Here is a 25254-nt window from a genome sequence, read left to right on the forward strand (position 1 = left end):
TGGGATGGTCCGACGACTTATTCCATATCGCTCCCTCCCTACCTTCCCCACTGCAGAATTTCTTTTGCGATTGCAGCTTGCGTTCCGCACGGCCTTGTGTGTCTGACTGGCAGAAAACTGGTGGCACATGTTCTGGGGGGAAAAACTACAACTGAGGCTATGGGCGTCGTGCGTCCTACTTATCACATCGGGTGACGTCGGCCGTCCAAGGAGGTCCTCGGGGACGGCGCATCGACGTCATCGACGCAGGACGCAGACGCAGAAGATTTTCCGAAGCAGCACAGCTGTGGACATTACCTGTCATAGATATGGAATACGTCGTCGGACACTCCCATTGAAAGAACGTCACCAGGTAAAAAAGTAACTTGTTCTTCTGTCTGATTAATTTTATGGTGGCCATGAACCGTTCCACCATCCCGTTGGCTTGGGGCCAGAGTGGTGTAATCTTGTGGTGGTGGAATCCTAGGTGGTCCGCGAGCCTCGCAAATTCTTGTCCTTGGAACTGGGATCCGTTATCTGTCTTGACAATGTTTGCGATGCCCCACTCGCTGAATAGTTCATCTACAATGGGTGCTGTTTCAGTGAACAATGTCGTAGGTATTTGCTTGATGAATGGGAACCTTGAGTATTCATCTATCACTAGCAGGTACCCCCCTTCTTCCAGGGGTCTGAGGGGTCCGTAGAAGTCCATCGCGACTTTTCGCCAGGGCCTTGTTGGAAGTGTGGTTTGTTTGAGGGGGTTCGGGGTTGACCCCTTTGCTGCAAGTTGGCAGGGTCAGCAGTGCATCAGCATGTCTTCAACTATCACGTCCATGTAAGGAAACCAGACTTAGTTTCTGAGAATTTGTTTTGTGTTGTCAATCCCCCTGTGGCCCTCATGGGCTAATGTTACCAGGCTCTTCCTTAGGTCTCTCGGGGCTACTAATCTGTTTCCGCGAAGTAATATGCCTTGGTCTGTGGCTATTAGTTCGTAGTGCACTTTGGCTAGCCGATCGAGCTCTTTCTTGTCTGCTTCCTCCACTCCGTTACCTCTTTTTTGGCGCTCTCTCCATTTGTTGGAGCGGGTGAGGGAGACGGCGGCTTTGATCGTTAGGTTGGCCCTGCTTCTTTCCTCAAATGTTGCAGTTGAGATCGTCGGTGGCATGGCATTTGAGGACAGGTGGCAGATGTAGTCAGCGGCCTCATGAGCCAGGTTGTCGTCCTTGTTCATCGTGGGGTGCCTGGACAGGTAGTCCGCCGGGCTGGCTTCTCCTTCGGGTTTGTGGATGATCATGTAGTCATATTCTTGTAGTCTTATTCCCCAGCGCTCTATTCGTGGTGGCATTTTTGGTTTTGGGGTTGCCAAATATTGAGAGGAGTGCCTGATGGTCTGTTACGAGGGTGAATCTCCGGCCGATGATAAAGTGGTGATATTTCTCGCAGGCCCATACTGCGGCTAGGCTTTTCCTCTCCGCTTGTGAGTAGGCCCTTTCTGTGTGCGATAGAGCGCGGCTGGCGTATGCCACCACTGCATGCCGGGTGTTGTCTTTGGCGTCGGTCTTGGCAAGGATGGCTCCAAGTCCTACTGGACTGGCATCTACCGTAATGATGATGAAAGTATGCCAGATGACGGTTGTTGGTGAGGCTTTCCTTTATGGTCGTGAACGCTGCTTGGCAGGGTGCGTCCCAGACAAAAGGTTGGTCCTTTTTTTTTCAGGAGGGTGCGGAGCGGGTCAGTGATTGTGGCATAGTTCGGGAGGTAGCGTGCAAAATATCCTGCCATACCTAAGAAGGAGCGCAGTTCCGCTGCTGTCGTGGGGGCTTGGAAGTCGGTAATGGCCTTTATCTTGTCCGGGCTGGCTGTTATTCCTTTGTTGGAGAATATGTGCCCGAAGAATTTGAGGCTGGTCTTGTTGATGTCACATTTGAGTTCTTTTAGTGTCAACCCAGCTTCTTGGAGGGTCTTGCAAACAGTTAGTAGGGCATTGTCGTGCTCTTCTTGGTCCTTTCTAAAGATCAGAATATCATCACTGTAGTTTAGGGCATTCATTTCAGATGCTATCAAGCGTCTGATTGTCTCCTGAAAAATCTCTGCAGCAGATGATATACCAAAATTTAGCCTCTTGTATCTAAATAGTCCGTCATGGGTTGCGAAGGTGGGGATGGGTCTTGAATCTGGATCCAGGACGAGCTGGTGGTAGCCCTGATTGAGATTTAGTTTTGAGAAGTACTTTGCCTGATTTAACCTGATAAGCATGTCTTCCAGGCTTGGGCCTGGGTGCCTCTCCCTCTGGATGGTGGTGTTTGGGATGTGCATATCGACACATATGCGTAGACATCCGTTGTCTTTGGGCACTATCACTATTGGGGATACCCATGGCGTTGGTCTTTCTGCCTTCTCTATGATATCATTGAGGAGGAGGAGCTGGATCTCCTTTGACACTTGTTCCTGAAGGTGGAAGCCCACTTTACAGGGGTGCTGTGGCACCTGCGTGAAATCGTGGTTGATGTGTAGTTTGATGGGTGAATTTTTGAGCATTCCCACTCCATCAAATAGTTTGGGGAACTGATGTTTGAGGTCTCCTTTTGCGAGGGGTCGGTCTGTTATTGCCATGATTATTTCTTGTGTTGAGGGGTGTCCCGTTATTATCTCCGATCGGTCATATTGTAGGTCAATCGGTGCCAGAGCACTGGTTGTTCGGTAGCTGAGGAGACAGCGACCTATGGATGGGCTCTTAATGACGTGGATCGTGGATGTCACCGTGAGATTGCGGTGTGTGAGGTCACATTGAAATTGTCCCCTTGATGTCATGGGTAGGGCTGCTCCCCATTGGAAGATGTGTGTTCTGGATTCTCGAAGGGGGTACAGAGGGGCGATGTCACGGTACAGGTCTTCATTCATGACGTTTACCGTTGCTCCCGTGTCGACCACAAACTTGTTCCTGGTGTTCCCCATTTGTATCGTCACTTTCGGCGCGGAGGCGTCTTCAACGTCGACGCTGAGGAGTCGGACATATTCCCTATCGTAGTCATCTTGCAGGTAATGAGTTTGGTCGCCTTCCCATAGCTGATGTCTCGGTGGGGAGTTGGTGTACGGGTCTATGTCCTGTTCATGAGGTGGCAAGTGGTCCCTCATGTATGTCACTCCGTGTTCCGGTGTTTGCATTGGTTCTCGTTGGTGGATGTCATGCAGTTCATGATCTTTCCTGTCTGGCTCAATCTGGAGTCCTTCTAGTGCTCTCACAGTGTTCGGGCGTTGATAGGAGTTCATGGGGTATGTAGCATTTCTTTCAACGGGGCATTGTTGTTCCATGTGTGTGTCTGCTGCGCGCGCTAGCAGTTCGTTGGCGAGTTGAGCTTCCCTCGGGGAGCTGTTCCTTGCACATCACTTGGAAGTGGTTTTCCATTCTGCATCTTAGGCAGCGCTGGCCGATGGCAGGGCATGGTCCCCTGTGTGGGTACTCGAACCCGCAGCGGTAGCATTGGCGGTCACCCTGGGTCCGTTGAACGGAATATCTGGGAGTCGTTCTGTTTTGCGAGGTCGGGTATCGGGTGTAGGGGCTTACTGCTGCGATGATGTCTCCTTTTTTTGGGGTTTTAAATAGCAGCAGCTTGGACATCTACTCTTTCGTATACTCTGGCCAAATCCAAAACTTCTTTTAGGGAGAGGGGCTTTTTTTGGAGGTGTTTCCTAAACATGGAAGATATGCACCCCTCTATTATGCGTAACCTTATTGCTTCGTCATCATTAAAGCTGGTGTGTCGCACTTAGTTATCTTTCTTTGCAGGCGGATGACAAATTCTCCTATGGATTCATGAGGTAGTTGGCCACATTGAGAGTGTATCGCTCATAGTCATGGTTCGGTGAAATGACAAGTCTCTTGTTGATGGCTTCTAAGAGTTTCGGATAGTGGTACGATCGTGGGGGAATCGTGCGTATGATGTTTTTGATTTCTCTCCCTGCCAGGTTGGCGAAAATGCTGAGTATGTTGGGTGGTTCTTGTGTGCTAATGGCACCTACGAAGTCCTCGAATTCTTCTACCCACTCTTCCCATCGCTGACCCTGGTCGTGATGTGGATTCAGTGTGAATGGCGCGGGTCTTCGCATTAAGCTGGCGTGAGAGGAGGGTGCTCCTTGTAGTGGTGGCTGGGCATTGGCGTCGGCTGCATCTGGAGCTGACATGATGGCGCTGCTGTGTATAATGTAGTTACTTAGGTGCAACGTGGGCACTGGTCTTAACTGTTTCCTGAGGCACTGTGGTCACTTATTTCGTGTGCCAGTATGTGTCCTTTCCTTATAGGTTATTTCTACCTGCTGGTTTGGTAGTGTAGGGGCCAGCCGTGTGATGCTTCTTGGCTTTTATTATTTTCATTTGTTGCTGCTGGACCCTAGGGTTTGACCTTTATTTTCACTGTCACGCTTATTATTTTTTTTTTTTTGAGTCACTGAGCGGGAGACGTGGGTTTAATGCTGCTGGGCCATACGTTTTAGCTTTTTTTTTTTAATGTCACATTGTGGGAGACACAGGGTTTTCCTTATTTGTATCTCGTTTCCTTCCCGGCCCCCGTCAGAACTCCTTACTTGATGGGATGTGACCGCAGCGGTCCGTTGTTTTCTCTCTTTCTCTGCGGATGGACGGGATGAAGCAGCCGGGCCTGCTGCGCAGTCACCGGTGCTGCAATCGCGGTCTCCTCTTTTCCAGTCGGGTGGCTCCGCAGCCGCTGGTCCTTCCCTCCAGGGCGCACGGGCCCCTCGGTCGATGCTGGGCACACAAGGTCGTTCACCCCGTGGTCGCTGGGCGCTCTGGCCCGCTCTGATATACGGGCACACAGGCCCTTAACAACTGCAGGGCACATGGGCCTCTTCTCTATTGCAGGGCAAATGGGCCCACCTTGCCAGCTTGGCGCACGGACCCCTGACGATGCGTCGGGCACTCAGGCTCTCCCACACAGGCCTCTTTTCGACTGCAGGGCACATGGGCCCACCTTGTCAGCTGGGCGCACGGGCCCTCCTGAATTGTTGGGCGCACAGGACCTCCTGAACTGCTGGGCTTACGGGCCCTCCGCTGCTGCCGTATCACGAAGGTTCGCGTCGGCCTCGTTGCCAGGTGTTGGGGGGTGGGCTCTCAGCATGCACACACGGCCATGCACAGATTGACGGAGCCACTCCTGCTGTGAACCTCCTTTATTCACGTCTACATCGTAACTGCCTCTCTCCCCTTGTCCCCTCCCTTTCCGCCCTCTTCTCGCTTCCCCGTTTGTGTGTTCTTAAAGGGGCTGTGTCCCTATTAATTACGTACAACACCTATCCCTTTCACGTTACAATTCTCCTTCACAAATCTACTTATCTTTCACACGCTTCATCAATGAAAATCCCAAATGTGTAGGTCGTGGAAATGTTGTTTGTGGCTCCAACATACTCAAATCTCTAAGCTTGTTTAAAAAATAAGAAAATCGTGTCGCCCTGTGGTAAATCGGGGCACGAGGAGATTATACTTTTCTAGGTCTGTGATTAGGTCTTCAAACACATCTGCCATACATCCTGTTGGAGATAAATTCCTTGCAAATTCATGTGCTTTGTATCATGGGCAGCAGATTAGGTTATGCCTGTTTTGGTTGGTGAGGCTTTCTCAGTCCATAGCTTTAAGGTAGACCTGCAATTCTGCTTTCTCTCTTCCAAGGAATCAGCGGCAGACGGTAAGAAGGTCTGCAGGAGAGCATCATAAGGGTGATGAAGGGGGCTGTGGGAAATGAGATGAACACACCAAGAGCAGGGCCAGCACAGGTGAGAGGCATTTGGGCCTTGACTCCGAGGGCTGATGATGTTGGGATACTGGATGGCTCACCTGCTTGAAGTGGTGCAGACAGGAAGTCCAAGGGGCAGCAAGGTGGCTCACTTGGCTGTTGCAGTGTTAAGGAGGGAGGGTTGTGAGAGACTGGTTGCGGACAGAAGAGTAAGAGTCGATCAAGTCCTCAGTGTGGTGAAAGGAACAGAAACGTTGTTTGAAGGTAAGCAAGAGCAACCAGCCTCCTGTTAGGCAGAAACCTGTGCAATTCCCTTAGGGACCACTGCAAAAGGCTTAAGTCTACAGGTGTTGGCAGTAAACCCAATTGGTAGCAGTCTGTACCACCCAGATTTACCTGGTAGCTGTGGCTGAGCAGCCAGACTTCTCTCAAGAAGAGTTAGACAGTATATAGAGTATACAAGATAGGTACCCAAATACAGTAGCACAAGCAAACACTGACCAGAGCTTGGGTATGAAAGTATATAATTTATTTAAAAACACACCTTGTAATATACACTAACACTAATATGGCAAGCAAGTTAAAAACACAGTCACTATTAATACATCCCTGATCACTTATTGAACAAGTCTTAGTTAAAACACCTCTTATTTTCAGACAGAGGTGAGCGCTTAACTTAAAATGGCATTCCAATAAGTTGATTAAAAAGGGAGGGAAACAGGCAGAATTAGGAACATACACAATACCAACACTTTCGGAGAACCAGAGCAAGTCAGTAAAGGCAGAATCTACTGAGGAGCAGGAAAGTCATAGACCAGGCCCACTCTTGTAGAGAGCAAGGCGGATTGTGTCCAAGATCACACAGTTGAATAGTACTGTTAAAGAGTTGTTGCAAAGAGTTCAAAAAGGGTTGGCTCAAGTTAGGAAAAGTTAGTTAGTAGGTCCCAAGTCACCCCAGGATAGAAAGTCAAGGATTTACGGGACACCTTGAACAGTCTGTTGCAAGGGAGACCAGGCAGGACTCAGTACCTGAAAAGGTGAGAAAGCTCCAGCGGGGGCAGTTGTTCCTAGCAGCGGGTGCAAGTCGGTGCTTCGTCCAGGGGAAGAGGTGATCTCGACGTGGAGGAAAGCTGGAGGTCGTTGCACTGCCAGGGAAGAAACCAGCCGCGGAGTTTCTCGGTTAAAAGGAACTACCCTTTTATTCGCGATAGTGGTGAAGCGTGGCTATCCGGCCGCCGGGTTGATTGGCACGGGCGATTCGACCATGAGACGATCCAGGAAGGCGAAAAAGAGGGCGAACTGGTTATCCCCACCAGCTCAGAGGAAGAAGCCTCTCCGGGATGAAGATCTTTTCTGTCGTTGGGAAGTGGTGAGACGGTTCAGCAGGGCTCCACCGGTGGTGTCGTCGTTGCAGGTTGGCTCAGCTTCTCCCTCTTCGGATTCTTTAGTCCTGTGGCGACTTCTGAAGTTCCAGTCCCCAAAGCCTTGCTTTTATGCAGAAAACCCCCATTCATCAGTCCTAGCTGTCACTCAAACATGCTAAGTGGTGAGCTGGGCGGCTCACCACTGGGCCAATCACACAAGAGTGCGACTTGAGTTGCCCAGGAAACTCAGTCCAGGGTGCCTAAACCCCCATCCCACACAAGCTGTAGACCCAGACAGAGTGGCACCACTTTTGGAGGCTTCTGTGCAGAAGCCCGCCAAAAAGTGGAACAAAGGACTCGACTTGGGTTTGCAGTTACAGAGGCGAACACAAACGCCATTTTAAAACCGAGTCCTGGCAAAAAGACCCAACCGGGGAATAAATATTAAATAAAAATAACCTGGCGGTATCTTTAACATTGCACCAAAAAGTGTGCGTTTAAAATGAATGCGAAAATCCCATAGGAAATATTCCGGTGGAATATTTTGCGTGGTAACCACTGCCACCAGCCAGAAACTCGACGAGGGTGGACTGCACAGTGCCCCCTCGAAAAACAGACCCATGGGCAATCTAATTACCCCTACCAGTACTTCCACAATATGATGGTTTGTACTGGTTCTGTTCCCAATTTAAGACTAGTCAATGATGACTTTACATGCCCTGGGAGACAGTAGTCAGTCCCAGGGTATGGAGTCTGTTTGGGGGTCACTATGACACCCTTGTGTTACTGCACTGAGGGTTCTGTGTAACACACTTACCAAAACCACATGAAACCCTATGGAGTAAAATACCCCATAGCCCATAAAACACATTACAAAGTCAAAGGACATTCTCAAATCATGTCTAAGAGTGGGAGAAAAAGAGTCTCACTCTTAGCAGGAGAAAAAATAAACCCCAAAAATCCAGCAAAGCTGCTGGGAGACTCACTAGGTTTGGGGAATTAGCCTTAACAGAGAATCCTCCCTAACACCTCCTCTCCACCATCCAAGTCACTCGACATGGAATGGTCCGACCAGCTCCTACACAATAAATTAATGGGAGAAAGTCCTTGGCTGCATGATATGAGGATGAATGCAGTGGGGTTTGAAGGGAGACTGGATAGGAGGCATACCTTCCTTAAAGGTATCCTTTTATAAACCAGGTGTTTACGGTGCGATTACCCTTTTCACTATTGTGAAGTGGGAGGATCACCCTCATCAGTGATTCCGAAATGACTCTCGAAATCATTCAAATGATTACATCAGTTTGTATGCATGAATATGGAAGAGTAAGAAATATGAATCCACTGTACATTATTAAGTGTCGGGTTCATATTGGCAGCAATGGAGATCTTTTTTTCCCCTCTGAAACGTGTCTGAGCTACGAGCATAATTTTAACCTCTGCACTCCAAGAACACGAGGCAAGCCAGTTAACCTTTCGGCTGGTCACTTCCCACTCTAAAGGACCCTCAAAGCAGTGACGAAAACAGTTTTTGGCTGCGGGACCCTGTGTCTTGGGGCTAATCTATATTTGTGTACTACAGCATCTGAGCTATTGTCTTTCAATCCCTAAAATTAAGGGAAGTAAATGTATTATTCGAAAGTGGCAGTATATATGCAAAGAAATATTTGACTGGTCTTTGGAGTGTTTTAAATAAATACATTCTGTTTTTATATCGTGCTGCATGCCGTAGACCAGCATCTAAGAACAGGACCATGGTTCGTATCCGTGCCGGTCTGTGTTGTCTTACTTCCAAGACAAACATGTTGCCCCTCAACTATCCTCCCGGACAAAAAGTTACATTTGCCTTTTAGTGCAGCAATAACTAGATGCTAGCTAGTTAATATTGTAAGGATTCAGTGGTTTGACTTTAAATATTTTATTTTATCCGTTTTTGATACTGTGCAGGTCACCACTGAAATGGTCTAACAGTTCCACAGCTTGTCTGGAAGTATAGTGTGCCCCTGCCAGAGGTTTCCATACCTTGGTCTATGATAGAAATTATAAGGGGCAGCAGGAGACGGTAGAAGGCCAAGGTTAAACGCACCTGAAAGATGTGTATAGCTAAGAAAGGGAGTGATGGTTAGGCATGGAGTTTTTCATAGGTTGCCTGCCTATACAGTGTGGAATGATAAAAGGGAAGATGCTTCATGCTCCTGGATCAAGCATATGCTCATGGGGTCAATTTCTAATTCTCACACAGAAGTACTGAAATTGGGTAATTGGTTAGCCTACATATTACAGATTTAATTTTCTTTGGTAACATTTTCTTATTAAAAAGAAACCAAAATATGTATGGCCTCTATATATAATGTAGAACGCCTCTGTTTGGGTAAGTACTTGCTTTTGAATGTCATAGAATACAGGAGGAACTTAAACATAATATTGTTTGCAAGTGAGCAAATAGGACTTTGACCATTTAATACTCACTGTTTATTGTGCTGTTTGGCTTTATCATTAAGCTCTTTTATTCACGATTAAGTATATGTTTTTGTTTTTACAATTTAGCTGGGTTTTATACGAGAAGCCATTATTCCAAGGTCAGGTTCATGTGCTCGAAGAAGGAGAATCCGTATTGAACAACGTATGGGACCAGAACAACGCAGAGTTAACACCCCAAAACACAACGATTGGTTCAATCCAACGACTGGTGAAGGTAAGTCTGAGCTGTCTTAACACACATACATTACGTTATTTGATTAAATGTAACTTCCTGATTTGAGGTCATAAACTGAGTGCATTCCTGAATGTACTGCCAACGATATTTGTTTAAATACAGTGCTGCAAAGTTAATTTCATGAGTCATCAAATGAAAGTGGGGGGGGTTGAGAAATATATATATATATAACTAAAGTTTTTTCAATTAATACTATATATATAGTATTGAAAAAACTTTAGTTAAAGGGCAGTTAAGGTGATCAGATTGAACGCAACAAAATCCTTGAAATTCACAGAAGTGGGAAGTGATCATCTTAACTTGATGTCCCCGAGTTAAGATGATTATCACTCCCGCACACCCGCTGAATTTCAAGGGTTTTGTTGCATTAAATCTGATCACCTCTATTATTTAAATAAAGTTTTTTCATTGAATTTCAAGAGTTTTGTTATACCATTGTGTATTGAAGGCTAACTAGCCAGCCACTATACATGTTGCACCAATACGTTTCTTTAGTGCCCATTAGCCATGATGTTCAGCCGTGGCTGTGCCCACTGCATATTTGAATACACTCGCTTTCTTTCAAGTCCACTCGTCATGGCCTTCGACACATGTTGCACCAATAGGCTTCTTTGGGGCCCACTGACCACGGCCACTAGCACAAAGACCCATTTCCCTCTGCCTAGTAGATGTGATCACAACAAAAGTCTCCCATTTACATATGTTCCTCAGTTTCCATTCCTCCAATAATCCCCCGATAATTACTGTGGTAATCTTGCACTAATTACTGTGATAAAGCTTGAAAATTAAAAGGTCTTTGCAGGCGCGCTCCGCATGTGCCTCCTTCCTTTTATCCTAGGCCCTCCCACTAACCCAACCCACCTCAGTTTATTTTGACCTCCCTGGGCCCCTCCCATTACTCCCTTTCTCTCTTTGCTTCATATGCGAAAATGTCCAAACTGTAACTGGCTCCCCAGACCACCTACACCTTCACCTAATGTCTTCTTTCCCTTTTCTCACCTCTAGCCTGATGATATGTCCAGCCTTTCCCACCTCCAAATGGCATGTTTTGCACTTTTTGTTTTTGCATTCGCCCGATGTTACTGCAGTAATTGCTTGCATTGAGCAAAAAATAAAAAGTCAGATTTACATTTATGAAAAGTCTCTCTGGTGCAAAGCACCATGGGAGATAAAGCTATATTTTTGGGAGAAGGGGCACCCCCTTCACCTTCAAATATTTAAAAAACTACTGAGCGGAATAACCCCAATCCTGCTCTGGAAATGAAGTCGGTGCTTGGTGCCCAAGTTATTTGGTCCAATTCACTCCAGCGTTTTTTGCACTTCGCCCTGATAAAATCTGGACTTTATGCAATGGGGAAATGGATGTGAGTAGGCCAGAAATAGTGTTTCTTTGCTTTCTTAATAACCTTTCCATTTTGTAACAAATCTTTCCCATAATTTCCAGTCTGGGGAGGTCAGTGACAAACTTTTTGCTTGGAAAATATCAGTTAAATCCCCCATGCAAGTCAGTTATTAGCAATAGAATTTTCGGATTTACTATGGCTCATGTCACTCACCTTAACTATATTGCAGCAACTGCTGCACTATGTGTGTGTGTCTATAAAGAGATATGATGATACTTGTATGTATTTAATACACAAACTAGTAAAAGAGATGTTTCTAAAGGAAAAGTTACTACTGTACTATAAGTGACCCATGAGGAACACAGCTTTTTGTTCCCATAGATGTCTCTATTTGTCTCCCAGATTTCTGTCAATTGGCCCCAAATAAGATTAACATAGTAATACAATCACTGTACACAGAATAAACTGAATGGCTGTTTTTCTAAAATAACAGATGCTAATTTATCAATATCAATAATAGTTATTTGATGGACTTTCAGAGCATGAAATACTTCCTCGATTGGAGCCGGTGTCCTTAAGCCATAGGCAGGCACTCAGTCCGCTATATCTACCCTGTGTCTCTTGTAAGTTTAAACGTGAATTACACGCTTCATCTGATGAAGTCAGTAGCTAGCCCATAGCCCAATGCTTCTTTGCTGAATGCAGTCTGACTTCTTTTGATTGGGAAAGCTTGTGTTGAGTGAGGATTTTCACAGAAAACTTCTGAAGATAAAAACACTATTTATTTGCCAAAAATAAACTCAAATAATTTCCCAAAGATTTCTGACAGAATCACGTCAGCACCACCATATTTGAAAGGGTGTACAGTACACCCACTAGACTTCTTCATGCACCACACAAACGGAATCTGAAGTATTTTCTCTAATTGTCGATATTCCATCCGGCATATTTCCATAGAGCAGGCACTATGTTACCAATTAGTGGCAAAGATGACCACTAAGTCAATCCAGCATGAATTGGTGGCACGGTTTTGTAAATGACGTCTTTATTGTTAACTGGTATGGGAAGGCTTTTTTTGCGTGTATTGCATGCTCCATTATCTACAGTTTTTGTGAAATTCAGCTAGAACTGCTGTCCTCTTGTACTGATCACTTCATGCAAGCCCGGTTTGTCAAACATACGATATCTTAGACCTGGTCATGCGGATTTCCGGACCCTTCTCTGAAAAATGACCTCCTGTTCCAAACGAGAGACCTTCAACGGTGGAATCTAATTAGTTTATGTCACCAAGTAAATCTTCAACAATCAGTTTATTCAGACAGCTACAAAGTTTTCAACCATTTCCCGGTATGGGAGGGGCGGGTATCAATTTTGTGCACTATATCATTGGACATTGTGATGTGTCAACCTGCTAGAACAAATGATCTTTTAGGCAGTCAACAGAAAAATCTGTCTTTTACGTTCATGGTTTCACCAACAGGGCCAACGGGAGGGCCTAAAACAGATAGAGCTTAGAAAGCTCAGAGAAGTGAATGGTGAAAGGCAGGAGAGGGCATGCAGCTGAGCAGAGTGATATGCTGTGGTAAACCCTTTGAAATGTGTTTACTTGTTACTTTCTGCGCTCACTAGGTAGCAATAATTATCCAGCTCTAGAATCAAAGTAATCAAAAATGTACAATTAGTCACGAACCTCTCAATCTTACTACAATTTTATAATGGCAGGGATCAAACATGATATAAAGGTGCTCCTTATCAATGAAGGGAATATCACAATGGATTTCACTCAGGTCGAAATCAATGTCTCTACAATCAAAGTATTCCCTGAATCGAATATCGCCTCAAAAAGCAATCCACATATTCATGATGATCCTGTTCTGTTGTTCCTAACTATTTAATACACAGTGACACGCTATGGAGCAGGGACAGTGTTGAAATCCTTCTGCCTGCCCCAGGCTTGAATCTTATAGTCGACCGTAAGGACTGGCTCCCACCCCAGATGCCCTCTTATTACCTGTGGGACATGGCTAGCTGTAACCTACTCCCTACTAGGGCCCCCCGCCCCAGGTCGGACATTGTTCCTTACTCCTCCTGATAAGGTCAAGTCCCAGACCTTGTCGCATACCTACTCCCATGCTTTTTAAGTCCACTCCTTTCACTTCTCCTTTGGGCTCTTTAGCAGCCCTAGGGTAAAAAGGCTGGCAAGCCTGCCTGCTCTTGAGGGTTTTTAAGCATGTGTCAAATAGGGTGAAGTCGATACTTAGAAGTACTTCCTCTGACAGACCTGGAATTACCAGCATTTATACTGTCCAGTTCTGTCCCGTTACCCTGATTTTCATTTTTTTTCCCCATGGATAGATATGCCTTGCGATGCACATATATGGTTTGGGGCAGGGCTCCTGGGCCAAGGCCTTTCTGGAATATCATATCCAACTGCATGGCCATCCTCTTACTCCCCGAGTAGAGCACTGCTCTCCTCACTCTTCCCTAGATAACCAATAGAAGGAGACAGATATTTTTGGTCTGTTTCTCCCATGGTACACCAAGTCCATCATAGGGATTCGTGGACCCCCTCTTTGACAGATGATGGGCATGGGAAGTCTTCTGGATCTGTCCAACTCAGAGGTTTGCTTCTGAATTTTGGGGATATCCTTCCTGGGGTCCAGAGTACAGGAGTCCTATCTCTCACAATTCGCCCTTTCTCTGGTCCGGACAGTATGCATCAAAATGGTCCTGCTTCCCACAGACGAAGGGTCAGATCCCCATCTCAAACCTGGGCATGGTCCAGTCATGTCATCTTGGATGGGGACCTCCATCTTCTCTCTCTGCCTAGTCGTACTGGCCTGTGACTTTGCAATACAGAACCCCCTGCTCCCTTATCTGGGGCAGAGGTTTCTTTTTGCCAGGGTTCTTGAATTCCCCAACTAGGATTCTCAGGGAGTCTAGTGTCTGGCTTGCTTCCTTGGATACCAGCTCCTTCCTGGCCTGCTCCAGTAAGGAGTACATCCATTGAGCATCTGCAAATCCTGCCGACGTAGGATTTGACAACCCCAACAGGATATGGTTCTCCTTTTGGTTTGCCACCTTCTCAGAAAACCTTGCCTTGGCCCTCTCTGCCTCCTCTAGATCGACAAGCTCCTCCATCTCCCGGAACAGGATTGTATCCCACACTAGTTGGGTGATAGGTTGCCCATATTTTATTACATGTGTGTGGCTCCCCTAGTTGAAGAGGACAATTTTAAATTCTCCTCCGTAGTTTCCATCAATGATTACTGTTTCCATGGCTAGTGAGTTTTTGTGAGCCAGATCGGACCTCTGGGCAGTTCTTCTATACATGCCCACAGGAATCTCTACACAGACATCTTACCTCTTCATCTCCGTAAAAGTCCCAACTCACTCCTCTGGGTGCGGCTATATCCTGCAACCATGTGGTGTTGGTTATGCAGACTACTTTCAGCATCTCTCTGGGAAGAGGGTGCCTCTGTTTTGGGGCCTGGATGAGCCTGAGATGATACCACATGTCTAAGATGGCCTTAACATTCAGACATCAAAGTAAGAGTCAAGGATTTTAATTTCAGAATGGTAAAAATTATGGTTTCTATTCTGGTCAGAGCACAGAGTAGTGTATGGTAACTCCACAACAACCAGACATGTAAAACACCCTCTAGGAAAAAGGCATGTACACCCTTTTTTGAGAAGAACAAGAGCTTTATTTTGTATACAAAATGGAAATGGTGACAGGGTATTATAAGTCCACTGCCGCAGAGCTCTCCATTGTCCTCAAAGTGGAGTTCATCTTATAAACGCACAAATCGTCATTCATGATGCATTAAATAAACAGTATTAATCCCCGCCCTCATTGGCTGCCGCCTATTTACGTGCTAATAGTTACATATGGACGCTTCGCCAATTGGTGGCGTCGTCTTCTCCTACAGCTTCTCCACACGTGGGTAACAGCCTCTTCATCTTACAACGCTGCAAGATAATTGGTTAAACTTGAAAGACACCGCCCTTTCCTCGTTCCTAACCATGTGATGTGCACCTGGTCATCAACATGAACTTGGCAGATAACTTTGAGGTCAGCCTGGTCCTTGCAAACAAAGCAACTCTTTTCTCATCACAGACACGCAGGCGCCCGATCGTGCCTCCCTGCTGCAATTTTATAAGTATTGGCATCACCCTTTGTTCTCCCTGGTATAAATCAGACATTGTTCTGCTCCCCCACCCCTGCATCAGTTACTGCTCCTGGACAGTAAGACCTAGTTTCCCACTAATTCATCCAATTCATGAAGGATTTAAGAGCGCGGCTCCTATACATCTGGTAGTTCAAATAGAATGACCATTATTCTGGGGGGCACTAGTGCCCTAAATCTCAGTTCCTGTTTTGTCAGGTTGAGACCTCTGCCTCTGCTCCCATGAGTATGGCTTTCGTACTGGGCCGCAGCCCTTCTCCCATTCAACTTCTCGCATTCCTACCTAATTGTTCAAGAGTCTGACCTGATACATTTATATGTGGGTGTACGTGCGTCTTCCTTGCTGCTCCTGAGAATTGGAACATAATAACCACGTAAAAGATAAGGCCTTGTTCTATGTCTCAAAAACGGCATGCGAGGATTCAGGCCGACTCTTAAATGGAGCACTAATTTGTATTATAAATGTATGCACGCGCAAAGTATTCTACATGACACTATCACAAGGAAAATGGTTTGTTTTCCCCTGTATAACTCCCAGAATACATGTCTCCCACTAGCTACTTTCACCTATAGGTTTTTCCCCCAAACCACCCTATGTGTTCTCCACATTTTAATATATTTTCCGCAATCTGAATCATTTGGGAGGGGCGATGATCTGGACATGAATCCTCACATTCCCCCCTTTAGTTTATCCTCTATTAGCTAACCCAGCTGATTCCCTTCTTCTATTACGTGAACCTCCCCCATCTTGGGCATGTTTTTCTGGGGTACATGTGAGGTAAAGAGAGTCCCTATCCCCAGCTAAATCGACCCAGTACGTACTTAATTTTCTGTAGGTGTGAAGTCCATGTTCCTGGGGGATTTATGGGTCTCTCAACCCTCACCATCCATGGCTTATTTTGGCCCTCTGTTTGAGCCTGCCCATCCTTTGTACCCAGGAAAGCCATTCCTGCCCCAATAGTAACCATCATCATTGCACTGTTCAGAGTGGTCATTGCAACGCATTGAAGCATCATCTGACATGTGCAAAATGCCAGTAGGAACACCACGATCGGAACCAGTATCTTCACCACTGCCCCAAGCCAGGATGGTGCCAATGAGAGCAATAGGCCTGCACGCCTGCTTCACTTTCCATACCAGTCTTTAACTTATGCAACACCCCTATGATGAGCATCAGGGACCCATTCTCTGCATTATTGCTGGGGTTTGTATGTGCAGCACGACAACCCTATCTTCTTGCACACACCTCCTTCCATCACCATCAGGAGATCCAGGAGATACCGGTTTTGAAGTGTCATCAACTGGATCGCCCTCAGCTTGCTCTTGATCTTATTTAGGCCTTGTTCAGTGTTATTAAACAAATGGATCACTTCCCACCTGGCAATCTGCAATCACTTGGCATTCACTGTGGCCTGGCTCCCTGGCATTAGGAAAGAGTCAAAACTCCTCCATCTTGGTGTAGAGCCGGTATTTTTCTGGAATTCCTTTGAGCAACTTGGATGAATCTTCCAACAGATAATTTGATCTTTTTCTTCTCAGCTTGACCGACCGCTTCTTCATGCACTTGGTGTTAGTACCTATAGAAACAGTCACATGCTCTCGAAAACAAAACTGATAATCATTTGTTGATTGAACTTTTGCTGGTGTTTCTCATGGTTCAATCCATGTTAGCTTTGGTATGTATTCAGTCCATGCTGTATAACAGTTCTTATTGATGTTCCATATTTCTTCTCCAAACCCTGCCACCCCCCTGCCGTACATTTTACCACCACCTTCTCCCATCTGTCCGACACAAACAATGCTCTGTCTAATTTTAATATGGGTGAAGTGGCTTGAATTGGGTACTCTGTCATCTTTGGCACACTTCTCTTCATCTTTGTCCATTAGCACAACTTGTACCTTGTGAACTTCCCACAGACTCTGAACCTGCGGTAGCGCTAAATGCACCAAACGCTGGGCTTCCAGTGGTACTATTTCCTGGTGTACTAGCATTTTGGGTGCCCCAGACACGTGGAGTATGAGGGAGCAGACAACTCCCGGTATACCTCTTTTTCCATACCAAGTTCATATGACTGTACCGCATTACTAAATTCTGGTTGTTGCACATCAGACATTGTATCAAATACTACACTATAATCAAATACTGATTATATTAGTTGTCTTCATCCAAACTAGTTTTTACTTGCAATTTTAGGTTGCATATTATTGTGTCTTGTGTTCTTATTCTCTTGAAGTTCACTACCATGGTCATGTAATCATCACTTGGTGTTATAACATCACAAAAGTGGTTATTTTTACATCCCCCTATGTTACACACTCACCCCCACTTTATATGCCTACCCATCTAACTTCACTAGAGAAGTATAAAAATAAACCAAGGAAAAATCCAAACATAAGAGGAAAAAATATAATTCTACAAAAAACCCTTAAAACCTGTAACTTTGGTACCACTAAAGAATACAAATGCATATTCATCATTTCAGAAAATCACTAAAATCAAATATCCAGAAAGCGTCCAAATAATGAAACATAAATATACTTTTAAAAAAAAGGAAATACTGCAAATAATGTGTTCACATGGCTAAGACATCAACTCAGAAACACTCTATAAAATGCGGATTGGGGGAGGAAATGTTTGTGGTGTCTTCTTAACATCTGACAGATGCACCCAGTACTGCAATTCCTTCACTTTGACCGCAAGCAGAGTAGCGTACAACACAGTCTAAGGACCGTTGTATCGAGGCTCACTCCACCTGCGGACAAAGTTCTTGACATAAACCCTGCCCCCAGGGAATAGTTGTAATGACGGTGAGTTTGCAGATTCTGATGCAGCGCTGTTTTCACAGTCTTCCGTTTGGCATGGAACAATCTGTTGAGAAAGGTGTTTAATACACTTTAACTGAGTCAAATACGAATAAAACTCATCTCCCAAAATTGACCTCAGATGCATAATTATGTGTGCATACGTCTCCCCATTACTATTTCATGCATGGGGAAGTGGTGGTCCTTACAGAGCTGGGTCCTCCAGCTGAAGAGGGCCAGAGGGAGGCAATGCACCCAGTTATTTTTCAGTGTCACACAGAGTTTAGACAACTTAGTCTTCAGTAAACCATTCATCGTCTCCACAAGATTGTTGGCCTTAGGGTGATAAATGGAACACATTCTGTGTTTAATTCACAAAAGAGCTACAATTTCCTTGAACAGCTCAATAAAGAAGTTGGTGCTTTTGTCTTTCTTAAGCGTCTTGCGCCCCTCCAACCTCCCATCGGGGGAAACCTTCTCTCACCAAAAACTTGGCGGCCGATTTGGCATCAGGATGGGCACATAGACCAGCCTCAATCCAAGGGGAGAACGGACAAAGCACAACTAAGAAGTAACAGAAGGTATTACATCTTTTCCCCATATCTGCAATGTCTATATGAAGATCTCAAAAGGGGCCAGTAGGCCAAGGCAGGGTTCAGCTGTTTTTAATGTCTGCCCTGTGCTATATGTTTGACAGACAACACAATTGGACGTGAACATAAACAACAATTCCTAAATATTGGGCACATACTAATCTTCTTGTATGCCTGCGGCAGTATGCTGTTTGGACACATGGGTGGGTTAATCTTGGGGCTTCACCACCTTTCGTGTACAAGTGTGTCTCCACACTAAATCAGTCAGACTGTACACACCCGCTTCTTTGCTATAATAACTTCTTACTCTGCGGTGCCTGGCCTTGTATCTCAATAACTTCAGTGACGGGAAGTGCAGTATATGGAACCTGCAACTGCATTTTTACTAACACTGGATGCTCGGGTATATCTTGTACTGGCAGATATACAGGCGGTTTTGCTGCTGTCTGCTGCTTCATTACTGTGGGAAAAGAAGTCTGCACTACTTGTGTGGGCCACACACTTGACGACTGCATAGTGTGTGGCCTGTGACAGGGTATCAATCAATCCAACAGGGCTTCATGCTGCACTTGGGGCCCATCTGCCCTACGAAATCCTCTTCTCATCCATCTCGACAACCCTAAATGAATGGTGGTAGTAACATAAGCTGAGAAAGAATACATTGTAACTCTGCACCCTTGCTCTGCCTTAAGTGCTTTTATAAGAGAAATCAGTTCCGCTGCATGTCCTGAATAATGACCTTGTAACCTTCACTGAACAAAAACCTCATACTCCCCGTCAACTAGTCGCACCACCGCTGCCCCAGTATGTCTTTGGCCTGTCTAATGCTCAATAGTTGAGGATCCATCAACAAAGAACACCCCTGCATCATCTAAAGCATAGTCACGTGCTTTGGGAATGTCATCCTCAGGACCCTTGTATGTACCACAGTCATGCATTTCATCATCATCAATGATGGAATAAGTCAAAAAGGTAGCCGGGGTTTGTGTGGTCTGTGGTCACTTTCTTACCATTTACTGAAATCATTGCCCCAAATACAGCACTGCCTGCTGGCAGTTCTGAAACTTTGCTCTGTCCACCTTATGTTCTTTGTGTGCTAGCAGTTATAACAAGGCAATGGAGTCCTCCCTGCACTGTTGTTCGGTAATACTACATACCAACAAATCATCCACATATTGAACAATAGTGCTGGGGAACGCAACATTTCCTAAATCCTCATATAAGATCATGTTAAAAATACTTTGGGTTTCACAGTACCCTTGAGGAAGCTTAGTATGTTGATATCGGTTCCCAGCAAACATAAACGCTGTGAGATACTGAGAGTCTGGATGCAGGGGCACGGAGAAAAGGGCATTCTTCAAATCCAACAGAGTAAAATAGCTTACCTCAACAGGTATGTTACACAGTATTGTACAGCGTTTGGAACCACCAGAAACCTGCCAGTACCACATCATTGAGGGAGGCGCAAATCCTCCAACTAGCCCCCTTTCATTTCTTCACGGGATAGATGGCTGTATTACATGGTAAATTAGATGGAACTATAATACCCTGATGCAAGAGGGCCATAATGGTGTCAAAAATCCTTTCCTCCCCTGCCTTCGAAAAGGGATACTGTTTAACTCTGAGCAGCACAGCTCCGGGTTTCAACGTGATGTGTATTGGAACAACACTCCGTATGAGCCCTATGTCATGTGGATTACTCATCCACAACTTATCAAGCACCTGGGGGACGTGGCTAGCGAACCAGGTTGCACAATAAACTTCCTGGAGGCTCCTGCTGATCCTGACTTGATCCGCGGAAAAAAGCATGCTAACTGGGATCCATGATCTCTACAATCAATCACACCGAAGTATGAAGGAGTGCTGCTTAGAAGAGGAGCTTGTGAGTGAACTTCAACAATGCTTTTACACTAAACAAAGCTCTGGAGGCAGTGGCCGATCGGGCAGAAGTAAACCCAAAATGGCGGATCTCGCCTGACAAAGAGATGGGAAATAAGGCTGCTGGCGAGTAAAAACTACTGGCCGAGGTCACTCCGGGAATGCAACATGGATAAGAACAGCATCGTGATTATAGGAGGAGCAGCGATCCAAGAAGCGCTCGGAACGAGGCGCAGCTGAAGCCGGCTGCGAGGTGAACAAAGGAGCAGCCAGTGTGGGAAATGGAGAGCGCACATTGGGGGCGGATCGGAGATCCTGCAACTGATCGCTGAGCTTCAAAGAAGACGCATATGCAGTTGATGCCCTTACTGTTTGGGTCGTGGACGTGGAATACGAGCGCTGGCGGGCGGCGCACGGAGCGAGGTGCATCTTCGGGTTTCCTGCAGGCCCGTAATACACTGTAATAAGGCCTGTGGAATACAGAAAGGCTAAAAGTGGATAATAAGCTGCAAATACAAGAGATACTTTGTTGACGGCATACAGAAGCAGCCGCAGCTATAGCAGCGCACGCTGGGAATGAACACCAGTCGAGCCCTGGATAAAAGGGACAATGGGCCTTTCATATATTGGATGCTAATGGAAGCCCTCAGTCCGGACGACACAGACCGTGTCAGAGGCAGTGTGCATGGGTGGCCAAGGTGGGATTATAGCACTATGCAAGGGACTGTGAGCTGGGCCTGTGTATGTTGTAATGAAACACTGAAAGCAGCCATACTCTCAGCAAGATTGAAGGGACCCGGCTTCCTGTGCTAATACACAGCTGCATATTAACATTGAGGCCAGCAGACAATATAAGGCACTTACCAGCCTACTATAACGTGCCTGGTTAAGGGAAGTACTGACCTTATAGGTCTGTTAGTGACGAGTGAACCTACGCAGCAAAGTGCAATAGGGAACACTTCAATGGCACGACCCATATCGACACCGTCTGCTCCAGCCCTTACACTACAATTATATGTAGGGGGCCAGCACTAAGCAACTGTGCAAACACTGCCAGGAGGGCTGGATTAAATAAAAACGAGGCTGCTGGGCACAAAGGCCCTGTGAGAGCCGATGGAATAGTACGGCATGGGAAACAATGGTGTGCCACCCTGGAAGAACCGGAGCTACACATTAGAGAAGTGCGAATACTGACGGCTTCCCAGGCTGCACGGGGGCGTAAACAGAGGGTCGTATAGCTATCCGGAGCAACTGACCAAGGACCACAAGGTGCCACTGAACTACGCTACAGACCTGCAGATGACTGCTGTAACGGAGTTCCCAATGTCAGAGCACTCCCCCACTTTAAGAATGGCGAACAGGCCTGTTGTTAGACTTAAAAAGCATACGTGTTACTGTAGCACAGCAGTAAGGAGGAGGACCTGATCGAGGGTCAGGACATTTGAATATCAGAACTATACATAAGGGAGGGTGAGGTGTGAGTGTGCCACGTCAGAAGAGGTGGAGTGCAGAAGCAAAGATGAGCCATATAGTAGCAATGCGTGTTATGGCAGCAAAGGAGTGTCGACACATATGCGGATCAGAAACAACACGGAAGTTTGCATATAGCGGAGGGAAAGCAGCTGTACAACATAGTGGGGAGACTGCATGGAGGAGGTGATATTAGAAGGCACGGCGAAGAGAACCAGAGTAACATAGAACGCCAACCCAAGTGGAACAAAGACTACACCAGCCAATGAGGACACTGTGGTGCAGGATAACTGGTGCAAAACAGTCCTGGACAGTATAAACAACATAGAAGTTGAACAAGTGATTGGAAGTCAGAAACTGGTGCACACAAGTGTATGCATGTCAAAGGGGAGTTGTACAGACACAGTGGATCTCAGACAATAACAAATCTGTGAACAATTCAGGTGGATTACAGCAGCCAAGATTGAGCCCTGAAGAGAGCAAGGCTACCGGAGCGCGATGGCATAAACCCAATGGATAGCCATAGCACCCCCAACAGACTCAGTGAACTGCAACAACTACGCTTGCTGGGGGGCAAGTCTACTGGAGCGAGACCGATCAAAAAGCAGCATCTGTCACGTCCACCTTACTCTGTGAAGATGGCATCTAAGGTGCCCAAAGCCAAGGGGAAACAACCTACCCTAGAGGAGTTCGCTAAATCACCACCAGCAGTGGAAGGGGCCAGACCCAAGGGACAGCACACACAACAGGAAGAAATCACTGCTCACAGCGACAAACAAATACTAGATGCCATAGCGGAATTTAAAGTATCTTGGGAGAGCAAGATGGGCGCTGCTATCCAGGAATTTAAGACCTCGCTTGAGTGCAAAATTCACGCAGTGGGTGTGGACGTTAACCTATTGCGACAAGATGTCACAGCGCTAGCCGAGCACACAGGGAACTTGGAAAAGGAGGTACAAGCCAACATAGGCACGTGCTTGACCAATGCCAAAGAGATCCATACTTTACAAAAACAAGTGCACAACCTTGAAAGCAGAGCTGAAGAAGCGGAAGGGCGTGTGCGCCAAAATAATGTACGCATTGTGGGACTTCCGGAAGGCTAGGAAGGATCGGACCCAACAAATTATGTTGAGAATATGTTATTGGAAGAGATAACTGACAGCGCACTCAGCAGGGGTTTGCAGTGGAACGAGCACACAGAGCCCTGGTCAGAAAGCCGCCACTGGGAGCCCCCCCGCGTGCGATTATTGCTAAAATACTGAACTATAAAGACAGAGAGAAGATCTTGGAACATTTCTGCAAAGGAGGGATGATAAGCAGAGCATCGGCAACCATCACAGCGTATCCAGACTACACCCTCTTGGTGCAGAGACAACGTATGAACTATGTGGCGGTCAAAAGGAAGCTGCAGAAGGCGGGCTACAGATACATGCTGCTGTATCCGGCAAAGATGAAAGTGCTCCAGAAAAATTAGGCCCTTTTTTTGACACACCAGAGGATGTGATGGCATGGCTGGACGCAAGGAACTGTCCTTCAGGACCGGGAGACCAGGTGGAGAGGGAGATGGAGAAGTGAATTGGTACCTTCGCAAGGCCACAAAGGCGGACATATAGATCCCTTGGAGATAAGTACAGCACGTATATAGACTTTGGGGACTAGATTATAATTGTACACTAGATCCATACCCCGGATCTATAATGTATACGGAAGATAATTGATCTGAGTTGTGGAAGTTATGCAGTGCTTAACATATAGGAACGTATTATAAACTGTAGCTTCAATGCAGGAACGGAGGAGATGCATCTATACCCCGAGTAGTTAGATTAGGCAGGATATTAGTAGTAAAGTATCTCCCTGCTGGGTTCTGAGTATCAGCTAGATCGTAGAAAGCGACTTGATGCGGGGTAGCAAGAGATCCAGGGATGGAGCTGGGCAATTGTTTGGGAAGTTGGGGCAGTTGGGGATGGGACGGGAGGGTTGGGGCGAGGGAAGGGGAGTTGGGGGAATTGCAGTGTTATTTGTTGGGAAACGAGCTTACACACATGCGCGCCTGCGCCCAAAGTGGATGATGGGGAGAGATAATGGAGGTGGGGCTGGATATGGTCAAAATATGGGGGACCTTAGGATAGTTACCTGGAATGTCAGGGGGCTCAACAGTTACCTGAAGTGGAATAAGATTATGATGTACTTAAGACGGCAAAAAATAGATATAGCCCTAATACAGGAAACACATCTCACGAAAGAGAAGCAAGAGGTGATACAGAGGAAATGGAAGGTGACCAGCATAGGCGCAACGTACTCAGCTTATGCCAGAGGGGTGATCACCTGGGTAGCACCACATGTCCCTTTCAAACTGCTACAGACCACAGGGGAGGCAGATAGGAGGATAGTGGCAATAAGGGGATTGATCGAAAATAGAGAAATATGCATTATCAATACATATGCCCCGATCCAGGACACAGTGGCTTACTTCAAGACCCTATTTAGCAAAATGAGCACATACCTGGGTGGGGCAGTGATATGGGGAGGCGACTTCAACTGCACGTTGGACCCAAGGGTAGACCGATCAGACAGGAAATCGGACAAACCCACCCCTGCCGCCAAAGCCCGAAAGATCCTGTTGATAGAGCTCCGGCTAGAAGATATGTGGAGGTTACACCACCCACACGATGCAGTATTCGCATTACTCTGCCCCACAAAACCTGTACACATGGTTAGACTATATGTTTGCCTCACAGGAGATGATGGCAGAAATAGTGCGATCAGAGTACAAAGCAAATAAACTAATAAACTAAAGCGAGGGTCCTTTCGGACCACTCGCCATTTGTTTTAACATGGCAATATCTGCCCAGAGGCTAGGATTCCTACGTGGTGATTTTGAGCTGAAGCATTAAAAGACAGTGTTCAGGGAAGACCTGAGAGAAGAAATTATAGAATACTTTGAAAATATCACTGGGAGTGTTGAATCGGCCGGCACTCTATGGGAAGCATTTAAGGTGGTAATGAGAGGATCAGCTATAGCTAAGTCCAAAGGGCTACAGGGAGGCATACTAAGACAATTGCAGAGGCAAAGCTAGACACAGTTTTGAGTAAAGGCGGTAACTCCCGGGAGGATGCTGATACCATAAACCAACTGCAGCAGGAATGCGCAGGCACTGGGAAAGATTGTGCAAT

The 25254-nt window shown here is 46.2% G+C and overlaps 1 protein-coding gene across 2 annotated transcripts in view; it reads left to right on the forward strand.

Annotated features, from left to right (window-relative positions):
• Positions 1-25254, forward strand: part of CRYBG3 (crystallin beta-gamma domain containing 3) — a 2312058-nt gene that overhangs the window by 830331 nt on the left and 1456473 nt on the right. For both annotated transcript variants that reach the window (XM_069639009.1, XM_069639010.1), the window contains one exon: positions 9636-9783. In XM_069639009.1, the coding sequence (XP_069495110.1) occupies positions 9636-9783 (148 nt within the window). The remainder of the gene's footprint in view (positions 1-9635; positions 9784-25254) is intronic.

The sequence above is a fragment of the Ambystoma mexicanum genome, chromosome 7q, assembly GCF_040938575.1.
Source record: "Ambystoma mexicanum isolate Mex_15411 chromosome 7q, UKY_AmexF1_1, whole genome shotgun sequence".
Lineage (NCBI taxonomy): Eukaryota > Metazoa > Chordata > Amphibia > Caudata > Ambystomatidae > Ambystoma > Ambystoma mexicanum.